The sequence below is a fragment of the Oreochromis aureus genome, linkage group 4 (assembly GCF_013358895.1).
Source record: "Oreochromis aureus strain Israel breed Guangdong linkage group 4, ZZ_aureus, whole genome shotgun sequence".
Taxonomy (NCBI): Eukaryota; Metazoa; Chordata; class Actinopteri; order Cichliformes; family Cichlidae; genus Oreochromis; species Oreochromis aureus.
In genome coordinates this window covers 31,137,758-31,159,251 of record NC_052945.1, presented here as the reverse complement: position 1 = coordinate 31,159,251, position 21,494 = coordinate 31,137,758, and the positions used below count along the sequence as shown (strand labels likewise).

At 41.8% G+C, this 21,494-nt stretch overlaps 2 protein-coding genes across 2 annotated transcripts; both read right to left on the bottom strand.

The window, feature by feature from the left end:
- Positions 1–271: 271 nt before the first annotated feature.
- On the bottom strand, positions 272–7,788 carry LOC116309962 (dual specificity protein phosphatase 3-like). The gene is made up of 3 exons (XM_031726683.2): positions 7,518–7,788; positions 3,117–3,349; positions 272–2,864 (listed from the first exon to the last, which is right to left on the bottom strand). The coding sequence occupies exons 1-3, from the start codon at positions 7,691–7,693 to the stop codon at positions 2,656–2,658; spliced, it is 618 nt and encodes a 205-aa protein (XP_031582543.1). The 5' UTR covers positions 7,694–7,788; the 3' UTR covers positions 272–2,655.
- Positions 7,789–17,611: 9,823 nt separating this feature from the next.
- LOC116309967 (prolactin-2) lies at positions 17,612–21,246 on the bottom strand. Its single transcript, XM_031726686.2, has 5 exons — positions 21,140–21,246; positions 20,045–20,157; positions 18,838–18,930; positions 18,407–18,589; positions 17,612–18,299 (listed from the first exon to the last, which is right to left on the bottom strand). Exons 1-5 carry the CDS (start codon positions 21,177–21,179, stop codon positions 18,126–18,128), a joined length of 603 nt encoding a protein of 200 aa, XP_031582546.1. The 5' UTR covers positions 21,180–21,246; the 3' UTR covers positions 17,612–18,125.
- Between the last annotated feature and the right edge of the window lie 248 nt (positions 21,247–21,494).

Below are 21,494 nucleotides of genomic sequence, written 5' to 3'. Positions count from 1 at the left end.
TTTTTGTTGTTGTTCTTTTAAGGTTGAAACTTCTTCATCATCTTCTCTACATCATGCTGAGATATGCAATCATTTCACCTCATAACACTTTGGGAATCTCCTTGTTGGTAAAAAATACTATTGTGCAGTATTATGGGATAAAATAAAACATTTGCTATTGTGTAACTGCTGCTATTATGCATTGTGTAATCTAATCTAGCTGTGGATCTTGGCTGAGCTCTCACACCTGAGATATTTTTCTTTGAAAGAAGCCACACATTAAAGAAAGACAGCCATGTTTACTTCATTTATTTATTTATGAATATATGAAAGAGAGCTACAACAATCACCAGTGTCATTGGATAAAGTGCACTTCATAAGAGCAGTGTCATCATCTGTGAGACTCACGGAAAGTCTACTGACTGACATGACCAGTTACATCACCACTACTCAGTAATGCACATGATGATTCACAAGTCACAGGCACACTAATGCACATTATGAGGAATAATGCACACTTAATATTGCACACCATGACTCAGCAGATATACACAGATATACAGCTGTGTGTACAAAGGGCTAAAAGTGTTACTTTGACATGCTGCCGTACAATATAAAACTAGATATAGTGTGACAAAAACACTCATATGAACATACAAATGTGTAAAAGGCGTTGACTGAGAAGCAACAATTGTCGTGTTCTGGCAGTATTAACACTGCAATCAGTTTACAATTACAGAGTTACAAAGTGGAAGAATTCAAATGATCTCCTAAAGCGAACAATAAAGGAAGAGTTTGACATTTTGAAAAATAGTTTCATGGTCATGATGAGAGCTAGATGAATGGATTGATACCACTGGGGCCAATAAGGGAGCACAATTCAATGTCCTGTTAATCTCATTTAGCTGTATTTCAGTTAGAAGCTCAACAGAGGGCACTTGCAAGATGGTCCTCAGTGACTGCAAGCGAAAGGAGTTCAACGGCTAAAAGAACTAAAAATGGAATGGTACCGCTTATCTCTATCCCTTTTATTTTGAAAAATGTGATTTATGGATACCCTTAAATTTTAGATTTGTGGGGGTTATTCTCAGAAATTGTGAGAACAGTGATTGCAGCAACAAATGAAGCACTGGATCATATCATTTTTTAGGCTATACTCCACGACACACACAGGAGAACTACAAAATATATTCTTAACTACTCATAACTATTATACAACGCTGTGATATTGAAAAGGATCATTTCCTGTGGTATCTGGTATTTGCAGTGGGATTAAAATCAAATCTCTTCATGGTCATGATTCATCTTGTAGCCTGTTAGCTTGATTCATGACCCAAAAGTTTATATATAAGGTTTTTCTGAAACATCAGTGGTAAAAATGGAACCTAAACCATTATAAAAAGGGAGGATGTTACTGATGAACTCTGTATTAGAAGTTCTCCGATACCACGTGTTTGTATACTAAACATGTACAAAGCTACTTTTAGCAGGTAGCTAGCGTAGCTTAAAAAAATAAGAAAAAGAAAAAACAAAACAAAGGAGCCTACCTTTACATAACGGTACACACAAAATTGTAAAGCTCAATATTTAACATGCTTTTCCTTGTTTGTTTAATTTTCTACAAAAATACTAAGTACCAAAATGTCCAACTATAATGTTTCTCATATTTATATTAGCTACTGTGCTACAGCGTAGCATTTTCCTTTGTGCTAAGCTAACTGGCAGCTATAGGTTTGTGTTTTACAGTTAATCTTTTCATCCAACTCTCATAAATAAGTACAGTTATTTTTAGCAGATCCAATAATATTAAAGTACATTAGTTTTTCTTTAATAAAAAGGTAACTATTTGGCAATGTAAAATATTTTAACATTTCTCTATAAAGCACAATAATTGTAGAATGATGTTTAGACTGAAAAATACTTTTGAGGCAGGCTATCAGATGTGAGGTCAGAATATGTGCACTTACCTAAAGCATATACTAAACATTTATATTGTACATAAGTGTCAGAGTATTAGAAGTTGAAAAATAGCTATTATATATATATTTCCAACTAGTGCAATAAAATCATTGATTCGATTTGAAAAAAAATCACAGTGTCCACTTGAAGTCCCCTTCAGGAGCAGCTGGCACTGAGACATTTGGCAGTGTTTTCAGGAGAGAAGCCAACACTAAGGGCTCGACGCCATGAGGGCGGAAGAGAAAGGAAGCCTCAATGAGAAAAGGCGGTGACAGTTTCACACAGCACTATACTATCTAAATTTTCACCACTTCAAACATATATAAATGTATATAAACATTTACTTCTTAATCTTAAAATGTTCTCTGAAACAGTGAGCAACAGGAAAACATTTACGCTACACAGACTGGATCTGAAAAGTACGAGGTGAACTCAGATGAACGTAATATTCACAACAGACGTGAGACCCTGTAAACATGCTGGGAATTCAGTGTACCCGAATTTACACATTACATTCCATGTTTAGCAGGCGGACCCAGTGATTTACTGTATGTGTCATTGTTTTGTAACATACATTTAGTCTGAAAGAACAAGTCTTTCATTTTCGACTCTCCTCACTTCCACAACATTCCCTCACGTATTTGTGGCTCGTTCAGGCTGTCGAACAAGTGAAAGGACGGATGTGCGATTAAGCATAAGCATGCTTTCCTGCCTGCCTCATTTGTTCCAGAGCTTCCCCTCAGAGGACAGCCTCTGGTTTAGCCGACAGAGTTGCCGAAGGAAGCCGTCATTGGGTCCGATCTCTCTTTTCTGTCGGATCATGGCCAGAGCAGTGTGGACGTCCATGTTTTGCCGCAGCATCAGGTAGGCGATAACTAAGGTAGGCGAGCGGCTGTAGCCCTCCCTGCAATGGACGTAGACTTTACCTACAGAGGAAAAGAGATACAGGTGTTAAAGTTTGATCAAAAGCCCTCAAACCTGTCACCTGACAAATCTAATTCAAGTATTCGCCTGAAAGTATGAAACTTATAAAACCCTTCTTTTACAAACTAATGGCAAATGTTGTCTTTGTTTAGTTCTAGCCAGCATCTTGACTGGCTAGAACTTCTAGCAGTTAGCGTGATATGACTGTATTTTTTCAAATACTTCACTCTGACAAACAGAACATACATTCTGACCTTTTTTGTTTTTGTATGCCAGAGCCTTCTCGATAAAATCGGCCGCCTCTTCAAAGTAAACGCTGATATCGAAGTGGTCTGTGTCGCTGGCCGGTATGCCGTGGTAGATGATGCCTGTGCCAGCATAGAACTCAGCACTGGTGTTGACGTGCATGAAGGAGTTTCCCTCTGCAGCGTTCAGGATGTGGGTGATGCCCAGGCGCTTCAGGCGCATCACATTCGTCGCCACAAATCTGCATCAAGAAAAGAAAAGAAGCAAATATGCAATATGAAGGGGACTTTACAGGTTGTACTAAATATCAACGTGACAGCACACTAAACACAGTCTGACCACTCTGACTCTGTGCTTGGACTACTGCAAAAGGTTTTCGTTAAATTTCAACATTGTGTGGCTTTGGACTCGCCACAATCGCAAACAATGCATGTCATAAAATTTTGTGTAACCTCAGTTTGTCTATATGATCTTCTTGTAGTCATCTCTTTCCCCTCAACCCCCAACCAGAAACAGCAGACGACTGTCTTCGTTCTGCTGTTGGCCTCTTCCTGTTAAAAATGAGTTCTTCCTCCCTACCACTGCTAAATGCTCTGTATTGTGGGATCATCCGATTGTTGAGGCTTTCTCTCTGGTACTGTAGGTCCTTTCTGCAGATTACTGTTGCTGTGACACGATGCTATAGAACTAAAACTGAATTTGAAAGTAGAATAAAACAGTAATTATGAATAAAAGAACAAACCAGCCTGCCTTGTTTACGGATGTGTTGCCAGTATCTGTCCTCCTTCCTGTCTTTGCACAGTTGGATATATTTGCTCCACAGAACTACGTCCTTGGCTTTCATTTATCTGCATTTGGTTCCTATTCTCTCAAGCTTTAACTGCAGCAAGCAGGTAAGAGTAAACAAACTAACCACTCATGCTGGCTAAAACTGGCAGTAAGGTTGCTTTGAATGGCACCATTGTTGAGTTCATTATAAACACTGGCAATTATCTAATGACAATTTCTTCACATGCAGTTAATTCATGAACTGAAAAAAAGCAGTCTTAAAAGGAATGCGTTTAATCAGTGCAGCCTAGCTAGAAGGCCAGGCTGCACTGATTGCAGAGGCCAGCAGAGGCCAGCAGAAGCCGAGCTATCAAATGAAATAATTTCAAGGTAACGGTGCTACAAATTAAAAACTGAGAAACTAAATATGGAAACATGGCTCCAGACAATCCATGATTTTTTTAAACTATATATTATGGAACCCCGCTGGTCAAGTGTGACTTAATGGAAATAAGCCAACATGTTGTTCATTCATTATTCATTTGTTTTTCTGAATCAGGTAACTATGGGCTGCTACTGTAAATCTCTAGAACAGTCTACATAAACATCTACATTCATCAACTCCATTGATGATTTAAGGTCAAACAAGGATTATATCAGTAGTTATAATAGTCACCCCTTGCTTTTAACACCTTCACAAAGGCCCATCCCTAACCAGTGGTTGATATCACGGTGACTGTATCCATCTTTTATATACAGTCTATGCTGACTAGCAATTACAGGTTAATGAACCTGAGCTGTTGCTGATGGCGTTTCTTCAGTTTGAACAGATTCTTCTGGAAACAAAAGACTGAAAGTTAAAGAAGGAAGTTCAGTGTCACAGTTTTCTGTCTCATGTTTCCTTTTCCCATCATATAAATGCACTGCTGTGCCTCAGAGAGATGTGCTTCTTTTCACTGTGAACTTCTGGGAAGGCTGCCTCACTTAGCACCTCCTGCCTCAGAGATGTAAAGAGCTAAAAATAGAGCAGACTGCAGACTGGTGCTCAAACTGAATGCCAACTCAGTGGAATCAGGACAGATACATCAAAGCATAAACACAGCAGCCGAGAAAGAAGGATGCGTGGGTGCATGTTATGTGCAGATATGCTTCCCTTATCTATCCAAGCCTATATTTGTGAGGAGTACATTTGTTGAAATCTAACAGACAGGGATTCTGCTCCGTCCTTCACATATACTAGAGAGGTCTCACTATGACTCACTGGTCTAAAAAAAAAAAAAACCCGGAAAGTGCTGCTGTAAAGCTTTTAGAGTCAGCCATGTAAAATTTATTTTCTTCCAAATCTAGAAGATTCCTCACTGCATATCTCACTGTGAAGGAATTCAAATGATGTTTGCCTCAAACTTTACCATGTGCATTAATTCATTGGAATTACAGTACTTTTTAATTATCAATTATATTATATGATTAAAAAACAGGATTATCTGTCATCTAATAAACATTGTGACTACCTTCTATAATTGGTTATGTTTATTTGAGGGAAAGAGTGTTTCTGAGCGTGAGATAAGAAAATGCCATGTAGTGTCACGTGTTAGCAGCAAATGTTTCACTATAGTAAGCTAACACTCAGGCTAGCTATCACAGAGATTATGAAGAGAGTTAAACAAATGTCTGATTCCACTGAATCAGAGCCTCTAAAGCTTCATGAACATGCTTCATCTCATTTATATAATCACTCTTAAAAGACAATTTTGAAAACAAAATAAGACAATTTTGCTAACCTAAGTACTTTTTTTCCTTATTAGCATAACTGTTGCCTTTAGACAACATCATGCTAACTGTTTTTCATTGTTTCTAGCATGGATCAAGCTCCAAAAACTACCCGACATCAACTGAAAGCTCATCACATAATATCATCGGGGTAACTAAAAGCACTTTGGAACATTCCTGTTTGAAAAATAGCTCAAAAATAAAAGTTCAACTGATGCCATAGATGTCACCTTGATGTTGGTTCGAGGTACTTATTGAACCTCATTTGAATGTCCTCGTTAGACTTTCTAGCAGGACAAAGATTGTGTTCAAGAACATCTAAATTTTCCACTTCTAAGAGTCTGAGTAAGTGCAAAAGACATTGTGTGGCCATCTGTTTACAACCATCTACCAACTGGGTTAGTGTCTGTTTTATAAAACACACACACATTTAACCGATTAATGGCAGCAAGAGAGTCTCATTACACAGAGACAGTCTCATTACCCTTCTTCTCTGTGCAGAAACAATGTAAACATGTGTGGTTGTACTTCAACCAGCTGTCACCAGGGAGATGAGAATTTTTGTTTTCTGGGTGTCATTGGCATCTTGTACTCATCCTTCTTAGTGCATGCCTAACTAGGCAAGCTCCTCCCCATGGCAAATGAACTTAGTGTTTTGTCCTATTTCCTTTTTTCATGTCTGTCTTGTCTTTCTTCCTCCCCACTGTTGCCACATGCTACTAATACAGATCATTCACTCTCTATAATATAAAGCCCAATGAGATGACTGGTGCTATATTAATAACATTTAACTGAAGTAAATTTAAACCAAGCCCTCTGTGTTGGCCTGCATTTCACTTTCCTTAACATGCTTCTTAGAGCAGCCCTCTATTTGTATTTCAATTGCCGATACTTTTAACTTATAAAGGCAACTCATTTAGGGGAAAGCACTGACTTATGTGATGAATCAGCTCATCAATTTGCAAATTCTGAAACACATTTTGTGATTTTGATTTTCCACAGCACAATAAAAGACACCTCTTAGCTTTTCATGCATTTTCAAACTGTACTTTTTGGAGTACTGGAAAATAAATGTCTCCGTCTCCAACTTTGGGTCAATGTCTGTTGTTTAAGTGTGCTATAGGCTACAAATAAAACTTGATTTCAGACATCCTGGATCCTGGATGTCTGAGGTATAGTTTATCATTTCCAAAGAATTAATTCAACACAGTTCAGTGTGCCACCAGTGCTGACCATGCAGAAATCAGTAAAAGTAGAGCATGCCTCTGTGGATGCTCTGCTAACAGGTTAAGAACATGAGCTATTTAAAACTCCTCCATTCCTGCCATGTTCGCTCTCTCCTCCACCTCTTCAAAAATTAATCAGACTGTGAAGGCCATGGTGTCCTGGTTGGTTTCCTGCATCCTTTTATTATTATTTTTCACACTCAGACAAGAGAAAAAATGGATTTTGCCATACCATACGACTTTTTAAAAAATCTAAATATGTCACATATATGACAGTGCTGGTTAATAGCAATAAGTCCTTTTAGTAAGCTCAAGCTAAAGTATTCATTCTCTGGAGCGTCTAGATCTTTCTACAGCGCATGAGTGAAGCGTGCTCGTGCACAGCAAACAGATGCAATAATGTGTTTACATTTTTCATTACTCAGTGAATCCTCTCAGCAGGCTGACCTTTCCTCGTGATATGGGTATAATCTAATAACAATAATAACTTAATTCATTCTCCATATTTTTCTGTAAGTTTCATAGTACATTCTGCACGTATGAGCATATTTTCAGAATGATATAGGCTTTTTACAAACACGTGGTCATAAACAAGGATTTGTATTGTCTATAAAAAGCGCTTTATACATAACAACAATGACTCACGCATTGCCGACGTATATCCTCGGGTAGACCTCATGGAAGTGTTTTGTCGGCCAGCTGTAGAAGCCGCTTTCGTCCGTCAACAGATCGTTGAGTTGCTGGAGAGACACCTCAAAGCTGGACATGTCGAATCGGTTGGAAGCCGATGTCTTCACCTGCTGGTTATGTTTGTTCTTCATGACCGAAGCAAAGCAGTGGATCCGCCGAGGAGGAATGAACGTGGCAGACAGGTGTCGGCTTACCAGGCTGATGGAGCGCTCTGCTGCTCTGAACAGCGCGCTGCTCAGTTTGGGGAAGATTAAACCCACCGCCAGGGTCGGAGTGGCCGTATGGGCGGCCCTGTGCCAGTGGTCCCCACCATGGTGTAAGGCACATAAGAGGAGAAAATTGCATTAGAGTATCATAATAATAAAAATTATTATTATTATTATTTTCATTTTATTAATGGATGTAATACCTATGTTGTGGTCTGTCAGTCTCATGTACCTCAAAATACAGACTTTATACAGTGGTCCCTCGTTTATCGTTATAAAAATAACCTGCCATAGGTGAAATCAGCGAAGAAGTCAGCTCTATTTTTTTTTACAGTTATTATAGATGTTTTAAGGCTGTAAAACCCCTCACTACACACTTTATACACGTTTCTCAGACAGGCATGAACATTTTCACACGTTTCTCTCTTGTTTAAACACCCTCAAAGTTCAAACCTTTGTAGAAAAATAAGTCCAATTTATAAAATGAAACCAAAGATCAAACCCTGTTTTCATGACCAGAACATGGGAATAGAGGAACTGCCAGAGACTTCAACATTAATGAATCAATGGTACGGAAGTAGAAGAAGTAAGAAGAATGAGTTGAGTAAACTTTGACTTATATGACTGTTTTGTTTCGCTTAATGCGCATTATAACGCGGAAAATACGGTAACTTCTACCTTCCATGTCCAGAAGTCCAACTTTTTGTGCGATTGTTAGCATCTTCCTCTGCCTTTTGGGTGCTACCACAGGTGCCTTTGACGGTGCAAAACATTTCATCGACATTGTTGTGTTTGTTGGGGAGAAAACTTACAAACATACAGTACAGCACTTTAGAGTCACACTGCTAGCGATCGAACATTTATGTAAATTTGACAAGCTGAACGCATTCTGTACCGTACGGGAGACACGGCATGGAGGAGATCTACAGCCAATCAGGACGCAGAACACAATGCGCTGTAAAAAAAGAGGGAAAAAAAGCATGCAAAATTGCATCAAAGAAAATCAGTGAAACAGCGAGGCCGCGAAAAGTGAACCGCGTTATAGCGAGGGACCACTTTATATAAACACATAATGGAACACTCGCCGTTATTAAAGCAGTGTGGGATCATTTTGACAGAGAAGTGTCCTTCAAAAAGCTTATCTTTGCTACATATACTGTATTTGTATGTATATTTGCACATTTTCAATAAATCACTGCACCTGTATTCTCTTTCCTAGCAAAACATCATGGCTCAAGACGGTACTAGACAAATTTGGAAGATTTTGAATTATGTATATATATATATATATATATACATAATTCAAAATCTTTATTTTTATGGACAGGATTTCTAGGCGCAGCCAAGTGGCGGAGGGCTTTAAACCTTGGTGGCCTCAGAATCTCATCTCTGCTTTTTATGGATGATGTGGTTCTGTTGGCTTCATCAGGTGAAGGCCTCAGCTCGCACTGGAACGGTTCGCAGCCGAGTGTGAAGCAGCGGGAATGAGGATCAGCACTTCCAAATCTGAGGCCATGGTTCTCAGCCGGAAAAGGGTGGAGTGCCCACTCCGGGTCGGGGATGAGTTCCTGCCCCAAGTGGAGGAGTTCAAGTATCTCGGGGTCTTGTTCGCGAGTGATGGGAGAAGGGAGCCGGAGATCGACAGACAGATTGGTGCTGCAGCTGCAGTGATGCGGACGCTGTACCGGTCCGTCGTGGTGAAGAGGGAGCTGAGTGTAAAAGCAAAGCTCTCAATTTACCGGTCGATCTCGTCCCTACCTCACCTATGGCCACGAGCTGTGGGTAGTGACCGAAAGAACGAGATCGCGGATACAAGCGACAGAAATGAGCTTCCTCCGAAGGGTGGCTGGCCTCTCCCTTAGAGATAGGGTGAGAAGTTCGGCCATCCGGGAGGGGCTCAGAGTAGAGCCGCTGCTCCTCCACATCGAAAGGAGCCAGTTGAGGTGGTTCGGGCATCTGACAAGGATGCCTCCTGGGCGCCTCCTGGGTGAGGTGTTCGGGCATGTCCCACTGGGAGGAGGCCCGGGGCAGACCCAGGACACGCTGGAGAGATTATATCTCTCGGCTGGCCTGGGAATGCCTTGGTGTTATCCCGGATAAGCTGGAGGAGGTGGCTGGGGAGAGGGAGGCCTGGGCTTCTCTGCTTAGGCTGCTGCCCCCGCGACCCGGCCTCGGATAAAGCGGATGAAGATGGATGGATGGATATATATACATATATATATATATATATATATATATATATATATATATATATATATATATATATATATATATATATATATATATATATATATATATATATATATATACATGTATACAGTGGCTTGCAAAAAGTATTCGCCCCCTTGAACTTTCCCACATTTTGTCACATTACAGCCACAAACATGAATCAATTTTATTGGAATTCCACGTGAAAGACCAATACAAAGTGGTGTACACGTGAAGTGGAACGAAAATCATACATGATTCCAAACATTTTTTACAAATAAATAACTGAAAAGTGAGGTTCACAGACGAGAGCATTTTCTCGTTGTCTTGGAGGTGTGCGTAATTATTCAGCCCCCTTTGGTCTGAGTGCAGCCAGTTGCCCATAGACATTGCCTGATGAGTGCTAATGACTAAATAGAGTGCACCTGTGTGTAATCTAATGTCAGGACAAATACAGCTGCTCTGTGACGGCCTCAGAGGTTGTCTAAGAGAATATTGGGAACAACAACACCATGAAGTCCAAAGAACACATCAGACTGGTCAGGGATAAAGTTATTGAGAAATTTAAACTAAGACCACCAGGTACCGGAACAGCTTCTTCCCCACAGCTGTCAGACTCCTGAACTCTGCCTCCTGACATCTGACCCACGTTAACACATGGACTGAACATACACACACCCACAATGGACAACCGTACCCTCAAACACACAATAATAACATGGACCAAGTGATGACCAAGATGGCGCCAAGTATGGCAGCCTCGTCGCGAGCTCCCCCAAGCAACAGCTGTTTTTTGTGTTTAATTTTACTTTTCCTTTATTTTTTCACGAGTAGCACATGTCTCCTTGTGTACGACCGACAAACCTTACTGGACATAAAAGACGGACTTTCTCATCACTTTCCGGAGTTCAAGTTTTGCAACACGGACCCTCCGTTTGCAGACCCCCCATTCATCTCACCTGAGATGCCTTTGTTCTGGGCCTGGGGAGGCCGCAAACGCCGACGCAGAGGGAGAAGATCTGGCGTTCTGGTTCGACTGAGACGGCGCACTAACAGACCACCGTTACCCAGTTTATTACTGGCTAATGTGCAGTCTCTGGAGAACAAGCTGTGCAAGCTTCATGCACGGATCTCATTCCAGCGAGAAATGCGGGACTGCTGCGTGATCTGCCTCACAGAAACCTGGCTATCGGACAAGGTACCGGACTCCGCAGTACAACTACCGGGGTTCTCTGTGCACCAGCGCGACAGGTCACAGGAGCTTACTGGGAAAAGCAGAGGCGGTGGTGTGTGTTTCATGATCAACAACAGCTGGTGTGATTATGCGAACGTGCACCCGGTCAAATCCTTCTGCTCACCGGACCTGGAGTACCTGATGGTTAAGTGCCAGCCATTCTGGCTACCGAGGGAATTCACAGCAGTGATTATTACGGCTGTTTACATTCCCCCACAAGCCGACACTGACCGAGCACTCAGGGAACTGTACAGCGCGATCAGCAGTGAGGAAGCCGCACACCCAGAGGCAGCGTTTATCACGACCGGGGACTTTAATAAGGGTAGCCTGAAAAAAGTTTCACCAAAACTCCACCAACACATCCATTTCAACACTCGTGGAGACTGGCTTCTTGACCACTGCTACACCTCTTTCCGGGATGCGTACAAAGCCCTCCCCCGCGCCCCATTCGGCCAATCAGATCACCGCTCCATCCTGCATCTACCCGCCTACAGGCAGAAGCTGAAACAGGAAGCTCCAACCCTGAGGGCGGTGCATCGTTGGTCGGACCAATCGGGGTCTACGCTGTTTTGATCACGCAGACTGGGAAATGTTTCACGTGGCTGCTAAAGACATTGATGAGTACACAGACTCAGTCTGCGGATTTATCAGGAAATGCGTGGAAGATGTCGTCCCATCCAGAACAGTTAAATCCTTCCCAAATCAAAAACCCTGGATTAACGGAGATGTTCGCACGGCGCTGGCGGCACGGAGCACCGCTTTTGCCTCCGCGAACACATCGGACTACAAACACGCACATTACCAACTCCGGAAGACGATCAAAGCAGCCAAAAGTGAGTACAGGGACAGGGTGGAGCAACAGTTTGACAACCCTCGGAGTATGTGGCAGGGACTAAACACGATCACAGACTTTAGAGGGAAAACCAGCACACCGCAGACCACGGCCTCTCTGTGTGAGGATCTAAACGTATTCTACGCTAGATTCGACACAGCGAACACCATGAGACCGGACAGTGTGCGCACCGCAGATGACGTCAGCGCACACACTGTGTCTGAGGAGGATGTGCGGAAGTGCTTCAGGAGGGTGAACGCACGCAAAGCTACTGGTCCGGACGGGATTCCCGGCCGCGTCCTCAAGTCAAGCGCGGCTCAGCTGGCTGGAGTGTTTACACACATATTCAACCTTTCCCTCTCTCTGTCTGTAGTCCCAGCCTGCTTCAAAATGGCCACCATCGTCCCTGTACCCAAATCCTCCACCATCTCCTCATTGAACGACTGGCGACCCGTAGCCCTGACCCCCATCGTCAGCAAATGCTTCGAGAAGCTGGTCAGGGACTTCATCTGCTCTGCACTACCCGACTCACTGGACCCTCTACAGTTCGCATACCGCCACAACAGGTCCACTGATGATGCCATAGCCCTGACACTCCATGCTGCCCTGTCACACCTGGAGAAGAGAGACACGTATGTGAGAATGCTGTTTGTAGATTACAGCTCAGCATTCAACACCATCGTTCCCTCGAAGCTGGACAGGAAACTGCAGGATCTAGGACTGAGCAGCTCCCTCTGCAGCTGGATCCTTAACTTCCTGTCTGACAGACGCCAAGTGGTCAACCTGTTCAGCATCACCTCATCCCCCATCACACTGAACACTGGTGCTCCACAGGGGTGTGTACTGAGCCCTCTCCTGTACTCACTCTACACCTACGACTGCACGGCCACTAGAAACTCCAACATCATTGTGAAGTTTGCGGACGACACTACAGTGGTGGGTCTTATCACCAACGGTGATGAGACGGCCTACAGGGAGGAGGTCAGCGCCCTGACCCACTGGTGTCAAGACAACCATCTCACCCTCAACGTCGCAAAAAGACAAAGGAGGTGATAGTGGACTTCGGAGGTGCAGGGAAGTACACACCCCATCACCATCAACGGCGCCGCTGTGGAGAGAGTGAGCAGCTTCCGCTTCCTTGGTGTACATCTGGCTGAGGATCTCACATGGTCAGTACACATAAACAAAACAGTGAAGAAGGCGCAGCAGCTCCTCTTCTTTCTCAGGAGACTGAAAAGATTCGGCATGAGCCCCCGCATCCTCAGGACCTTCTATCGCTGTGCCATTGAGAGCATCCTCACTGGATGCATCACCACCTGGTATGGCAACAGCACCGCTTACAACCGCAAAGCTCTCCAGAGAGTAGTGCGGTGCTCTGAACGGATAATTGGAGGTGAGCTTCCCTCCCTCCAAGACATCTACAGGAAGCGGTGCCTGAGGAAAGCGGGGAGGATCATCAAGGACTCCAGTCACCCCAGCCACAAACTGTTCAGACTACTTCCATCGGGAAGGAGGTTCTGCAGCATCCGGTCCCGTACCAGCAGACTGAGAGACAGCTTTTTCCATCAGGCCATCAGACTGCTGAACACGTCATAGACACCTCACCCTCACTACTGGAACTTCAACATTATGCACTCCATACTGTACATTAATGCCACTGTTTTGCACATACCAACCTCTGTATATTTATATATTTTATTTTATTGTTTACTCTATTTCATTTGTAAAATATGTATATACACACTCACACACTCACACACACACACACACACACACACACACACACGTAGAAAAACATATTTAGTATACACATCCAATAATGCATATACTCGTATATATTGTACATATATTTATTACTTTCAGATTTAGCCATTCTTATATTTTTGCTTGTTTTACGTTATTGTATTTTTGCACAACTCTGTTGCTTGAGAAGCTCGCACACAAGAATTTCACTCGCATGTACTGTACCAGTGTACCTGCACATATAACGTGACAATAAAAGTGATTTGATTTTGATTTTGATTTGACTGAACCACCACTCACAACCACTAGCACTTTATATAGCCTCTGTAGAAATTATCCACACCCTCACTTATCTTAACTGCACTACTGTATAGCTCTGTGTAAATAATCATTTTGTACATACAATAATTTTTAACCCTACAACTGTTTACAACTTGCATAGTTCCCATTTCTGTATAGCTGTATAACTCAGATTTCTGTAAAGTTATTTATTTCATATTCTGTATAGTTTTTCATATTTATATCCTGTTCATAGCCTGTACATAGCTTGTACTCACTACAGCCTGTACATACCTATAGTTATAGAATATTCACAACATACTTCATACCGTGTACATTATAACATACCATAATAGACCCATTTCTGTAATATACTTACATATCTATATTATTGCTAATATACATTGTAATATATCTATATCACTAAAGCACTTCTGGATGGATGCAAACTGCATTTCGTTGCCCTGTACCTGTGCATGTGCAATGACAATAAAGTTGAATTCTATTCTATTGTATTCTAAAGCAGGCTTAGGCAGTGGCGGTCCTAGCCTGTTTGGCGCCCTGGGCGAACACCCCCTCTGACCCCCCACACACACACACACACACACACACATACATGAAGAGAGAGAGATTATGCATTGTATGCAAACGGCTACTAAACAGACATCATAATTCGTCATACAATGAGAACAGGACAAATCAACAATTGACACTGACTAATTAATACTATATTATTGTATATATTGCTTGGAGTTTAGTCTGTTACTGTTACTATTTTTACCATTTCTTCTTGGAGGAACTGTAACCCACATAATTTCCTTAGGGATTAATAAAGTATTCTGATTCTTAATGTTTTAGGATACATGACCTGCCATTATCCAGTGACACATCTGCTTACCTGTATCTTTTGCTCGTTTCTCCTTGTAGGAGCCATAATTAAATGTATTGAATTCTAATGATCACTGGGTTTTCATTTGCTTGGTTGCTATGGTGATGTGTAACGGGAGTCACGTGGGTGGTAGCGGTGACATTAAGAGGGAGTTGTCAGTCTGTCATTCACTGGTTTGATTTTGACAGAGCAGGGCTGGGTAGCCGTAGTTTTTGTTGACCGCAGCACAACGAGTTTCCCCTTGTTGCATTAGAGCCTGTGATGTTTTAAGAGTTTGAATCGCGAGCCGATCACATTGCTCTGTAAACTTTTCAAGCACTTTAATAAACAAGCAAGCAATTCCACCTCTCGCATTATTGCGTAAAGGCAAATAGGCAGGCTCAGTCCCCGGCCTACACTCCTCCTCTTCTTTTCTCTTTTTTTTTAAACTTTAAAAACGGGCTGTGTGAGAGACTTTAAATCAACAAAATATAAAATATACATTTTAAATTGTTATTGATCCCTTTACCCCTGGTCCTAAAGTGTATATTTATTTTTTTACTCTTAAATATTTATTGTTCGTTTACTTGCACTGCTGTAACTGGAGCCTCGTCGTCTCGTCTCTCTATATACTGGACTGTATGTAGTGGAGATGACAATAAAGTTTAGTTTGACTTCAGCAGCGAGCAGGCGCACCGAGGGCTCTCGCGCTCACTTTTCGCGTATAGAATTTTGAAAAAACATCGGTGCAAATTATAAGTCTGTATCATGATGTCTGGTGTTTTCGTGTCTGTTGGTTTGTTTTTATTTTGTTTTATTTTGCGAGTTGGTTATTAGATGCTGCTCCAGCCAGCCAGAGAATCACCCGCCGCCCCGCCCTCTCCTCCCTGTGCCGCAAGCAGCAGGCGCACCTCGCAAACGGAGGGCGCCCTTACTCCCAGCAAATGGGCGGTAGAAAACCGATCGGTGCCTATGACATTCCCAATATGCGCTGGCATGATGTCGGGGCAGCATGAGTACGAGCAATTTTTTTTTTTTGCCGATGCCCGTGATGCCACCCCCCACCACGATGCCGCCCCGGGCAACCGCCCGTGTTGCCCGTATCTAAAACCGCTACTGGGCTTAGACTACAAAAAGATTTCCCAAGCCTTGAACATCCCATGGAGCACTGTTCAAGCGATCATTCAGAAATGGAAGGAGTATGGCACAACTGTAAACCTACCAAGACAAAGCCGTCCACCTAAACTCACCGGCCGAACAAGGAGAGCACTGATCAGAAATGCAGCCAAGAGGCCCATGGTGACTCTGGACGAGCTGCAGAGATCTACTGCTCAGGTGGGGGAATCTGTCCATAGGACAACTATTAGTCGTGCACTGCACAAAGTTGGCCTTTATGGAAGAGTGGCAAGAAGAAAGCCATTGTTAACAGAAAACCATAAGAAGTCCCGTTTGCAGTTTGCCACAAGCCATGTGGGGGACACAGCAAACATGTGGAAGAAGGTGCTCTGGTCAGATGAGACCAAAATGGAACTTTTTGGCCAAAATGCAAAACGCTGTGTGGCGGAAAACTAACACTACACATCACTCTGAACACACCATCCCCACTGTCAAATATGGTGGTGGCAGCATCATGCTCTGGGGGTGCTTCTCTTCAGCAGGGACAGGGAAGCTGGTCAGAGTTGATGGGAAGATGGATGGAGCCAAATACAGGGCAATCTTGGAAGAAAACCTCTTGGAGTCTGCAAAAGACTTGAGACTGGGGCAGAGGTTCACCTTCCAGCAGGACAACGAGCCTAAACATAAAGCCAGGGCAACAATGGAATGGTTTAAAACAAAACATATCCATGTGTTAGAATGGCCCAGTCAAAGTCCAGAGCTAAATCCAATCGAGAATCTGTGGCAAGATCTGGAAACTGCTGTTCACAAACGCTGTCCATCTAATCTGACTGAGCTGGAGCTGTTTTGCAAAGAAGAATGGGCAAGAATTTGAGTCTGTAGATGTGCAAAGCTGGAAGAGACACATCCTAAAAGACTGGCAGCTGTAATTGCAGCAAAAGGTGGTTCTACAAGGTATTGACTCAGGGGGCTGAATAATTACGCACACCCCACTTTTCAGTTATTTATTTGTAAAAAATGTTTGGAATCATTTTCGTTCCACTTCTCACGTGTACACCACTTTGTTTTGGTCTTTCATGTGGAATTCCAATAAAATTGATTCATGTTTGTGGCTGTAATATGACAAAATGTGGAAAAGTTCAAGGGGGCCGAATACTTTTGCAAGCCACTGTATATATATATATATATGTGTGTATGTATATTGCAGCTGTTATCATCATTGTGAGTGAGGTCAAGTTGGTTTAAACTTATTTGCTAGCTTCTCAGCCTGTGGCACAGCCCATCTGGCTTTGTGTAAATATTGCAGTTTGTGCTTGAATATTGTCAGCACCCTATCTTCTAAACATGGTTGTTTTTGGCTCGAATGATAATACTGCTCTACATAAATATGGTCAAATTGAGGCTTTAAAATGTGAATCAATGGTTCTGTAGGTATCACCACTGTGAAGTGTCTGTGAGGTTTCATATACAGTCTATGGTCACCAAGAGATTAGAGTATATTCCTATTCTTTCCACAGGCACTGAAAACCCATGAAAAAACAAACAAACGCATAAATAACAGAATTTCACCGTGCAAGATTTTTTTTTATTGAAATACAGATTTTAAAGAAAAAGTTTACTTATAAGGCACTGAATTCACAACGCTTTTTAAAAGAGACGACTCAAGTGCAAATGCTGCAGTTTCTCATCAACTAAGCATTAGTTAGGAAGAAAACATGACTCTTCATCGAAGCCCTAGATTTCAGCTTTAGTACATTAGCTTTCAGGGGTTTCTGCTGCAACAGAAGGAAAAGACAACGAGGAGTCACAGAGATTTTACACGCAGATTTAGCTCAGTGGAAAGTAAGATCACTGTTTTACTCACTGTGTTAAAAGAGCCAAACCATGGATAGTTTCCTGTGTGCATGCTTTATAATTCCTCCTTATCCTTAATCCCTGAAGCCTAAAAAAGCTTACTAATTAGCAAACCAGATAATATCTAAGACAGCAAATTTCTAGCATGAGCAATTCTCTATTTGGTAAGCAATAGAAGCTTTAAGAACGATCTTTTCACAGAGTGAGGCTGGACACCCACTCTTCAGCACACCTGGGGTTGCATGTTTGCTGCCCGGCAGCGCAGGACTTTCAAGAAGCTGTCGATCTTGTGAGAGTCCCGGCGAAAGCAGGACAGCAGTTTGGTAATCTTGTCCTGGCCGATCTCATTGGTTTGTATGAATGGAAGTGAAGTGATGGTCTGAGCAGCTGGACCCATCTGGACACAAACAGAGGCCGGGAAAAATTATTTTCATTTGACATTTTTTTTTTCATATTCTTGGTTCAAATAAATGTATATTCAGAAATTGTTTCCAGACGACACACCTTGCTAGATAGTATATCCAGGCCATCCTTGAGGTCTTTGGAGTGCTCCTGCATCTTCTGGATCGTTTTGGATAAGGTGCTTTGGGCTGAGTAAGGGAGGACGTTAGTGGAGGAGGACAGGACTTCAAGAGGGTCCGACCAAGCCTGCAGGAGGGAGCGAGCCAGGGACAACAGATCCGACTCCTAGAGGAGAAATCAAAACAATAAGGTGAAGGAGGTTTGGGGAAAACAGAGAGGAAAATGTGTGCACATATGTCTCAGTGAGATTGTTCTCGTTAGCTTTAAACTACTGGTTGAAGGGGCTCTTGAATAAATTGTGCCTTTTGTGAGCAGAGATGCAGAAATATTCAAGATATCAGAGATATGACATAGCGACAGTGTGACAGAGAGTAGGCAAGGTTGCAAAAACGAGATGAAGTAAAATGACTTACTGATACTTGAAGCGCTTGCTCCTTGTCAGTGGGCGTCTGTAGAGAGGAGGTGTGGCACGCGAGAACCCTGTCTATAGGGAATGCTTCAGAGCCCTGTTGTTTAAATAAATGGGAGAAAATCAGATTTTTAATTTTGATAGTGAGCAATGTTAAGGTTCAAAAATATAGGGAAGGAAACACAGGAGGAATGCAAGTAACCACACTGGTCCAAAGGGTAAAGACGATGATTTTAATGAAATGACACGCGTGGGAGAATGAGCGGACTCCGTAAGCAGACAGCCCCACAATCTCATCCTCCTAACATCAAAATACAGTTTTATATGCATCAGAGTATATTTAGTGACGCCCCCTCATTGCGTCATCACATACATCAGCTTCAAAACCACAAATGTTCTATTTGACAGCTTAAGGCACAATTAAAAGTACACTGGCTTCCATCTTCTCCCCGGTGGTTTCCCGTAAGCCAGCTCAGCTCTCGCATCGTGCATCTACTGCTTCATCAGTCAACTCTCACCTACACCCTAACAGTGTGTGTGTGTATGTCTCTCTCTGGCGTGCACAGAGTGTGCATCTGCTTTCTGAACCTTAGTTGACCTCACGTAGGCAACCAGGCTAAGGCCATCCTGTGTTGTGATGATCTTAACTTCTATGTAAAATGTATAAACTCATTATACAAACCCAGACTCTGGTTTTGGTTTCACTTTTGCAAAAGGCACACCGTTTCCTGTCAGCCTGCAATCAGCTTCTCCCCACTGAAGACTATGTGTAAGAATATAAAACATTCAGAAACCTTTAAATTATAGATTCAACTGATTATAACTGAACCTGTAATAAAGACTAATATAATACCAATATATTTTGAACATCTGAGTGCATCTGAATGCAACATCCCTATTAACATGAAATGTTAATGATGATTATAAAATAGCAGCAACTAATAGCAGGACAATATTTCTATTCCTGACAGCAGGCTTCAGCATGTCGATTGTTATTGATTGGTGATAACCAACAACTGCTTGGCAGGCTTTAATTCAACAGAAAGGCTCCTGCTTTTCAAGAGGGTTTAAAGAGGAAGTTTGTGTTTTTTATGTTTGGGGAGACTGTGACGTTTCATTTACAGTGCACACACACACACACACACACACACACACACACACACACACACACACACACACACACACACACACACACACAAACAGGTACAGACCAGCTCCTGGGTGAGCATCGTGCTGAGCGCGTGCAGTTTGTCAGACTGTTGAGAGGCTCGATAGATGAGGTCGTTGATGGGGACGGCTCTGCACATTGCCACCACACACAACACTGTGAAGCATGAAAAGATGAGCGGATGCAGAGTCAGAGAAAGCAGCTGCAGGGACACAGTTTGGTGTCCTTTGGGCTTTTTTCCTTTTATTTAATAAGGACACTCCCCAAGCTATGGAACACCAGGACTGCCATAATAAATTAATTAAATACACCATTAAATAATTATTTAAATGTGGCAATAATTAATTAAAATGTGAAATAAATAATTAATTAATTAAATGTGTCAATAATTAATTAAATGTGTCAATAATTAATTAATTACATGTGTCATAAATATTTATGTAATTAATTATTTCCGATTTTAATTAATTATTGCCACATTTAATTAATTATTTAATGGTGTATTTAATTAATTCATTATGGCAGTCCTGGCGTTCCATACCAAGCAGTCTTTCAGCTACATTTTTAATCTGTTCTATAAAAGGTCTCACACAAATAGCAGTAAAAGTTTAAAATAAAAGTTTTCATTTATCATTATTATTAGCGCTGTCCTTTTAAGGGCTGCCAAACCAACAATAATAGAATTTGAGCAATGCCGTGGCTTTATACTCATAATATTAGCCATTTATTAAATCTGGTGCAGTGAATCATAAATAAATAAAATAAATGCAGTTTATTTCACATCTCTGTAAATTATTTTTCTAAGATGAATGATTAAAGGAATGATTTTTCTCATCATATATATATACTACATCTCTGAGGTATAGTAATTTTTTTTCTTCCAAATCTATCACATTTAAATGAATATTTGTGCTAGAGATTTCCTAAATTTGATTGTGAAAGACCAAAACTTTGCTTGTGAGCTGGTGAGCAAACTGGTAATATTGTTTCTAACTGCATTTAAGCTAAAATCCTCTTATTGGTACAAGACTTATAGAATCTCAGGTTTAATGTTTTTTCATTTCTTTACATTTTTTAAAATAAGTAAATGATCCATTCAATGCACCGTAAAGCTTTGGATTAGCTGAGCTCTTCTCACCCATCATGAGTTTGCTTCCACTGATTCTTCTCTGAGCCATCTCTTTTCTTTTGCCGTCCGTCAGCTTCTGGTTCCTCTTCTTCTTGTCACTTTTGCCTTTTGCTCCTTTGTGCCTCCATTTTATAATTTCTTGGCTCCGGTCGTTTGGTTATGCAGCAGCAGGGTGACTCTGTGCTAATTGCCAAGAACTCGCTGGAACCAGTTTATAATGAGAAACATGGCATAGGGGCCTTGAATGGATGCAACAGGACGTAATTGCAGTTTGATAACTCTGTGTGTGTGTTTGTGTGTGTGTTTGTGTGCGTTGCATGAAGGTGGAAAATGTCCCTCCTTGCTCTTAATTGACTGAATAAAT

Coding starts and splice junctions, on each gene's coding strand:
- LOC116309962 (XM_031726683.2), bottom strand. CDS start 7,693: ATGAAGAACAAACATAACCAGCAGGTGAAGACATCGGCTTCCAACCGA. Junction 3,350..7,517: donor AGGATATACGTCGGCAATGC/GTGAGTCATTGT, acceptor TTCTTGATGCAG/ATTTGTGGCGACGAATGTGA. Junction 2,865..3,116: donor GGCATACAAAAACAAAAAAG/GTCAGAATGTAT, acceptor TTTCCTCTGTAG/GTAAAGTCTACGTCCATTGC.
- LOC116309967 (XM_031726686.2), bottom strand. CDS start 21,179: ATGGCTCAGAGAAGAATCAGTGGAAGCAAACTCATGATGG. Junction 20,158..21,139: donor TGGAAGCAAACTCATGATGG/GTGAGAAGAGCT, acceptor CATGCTTCACAG/TGTTGTGTGTGGTGGCAATG. Junction 18,931..20,044: donor CGATGCTCACCCAGGAGCTG/GTCTGTACCTGT, acceptor TTTAAACAACAG/GGCTCTGAAGCATTCCCTAT.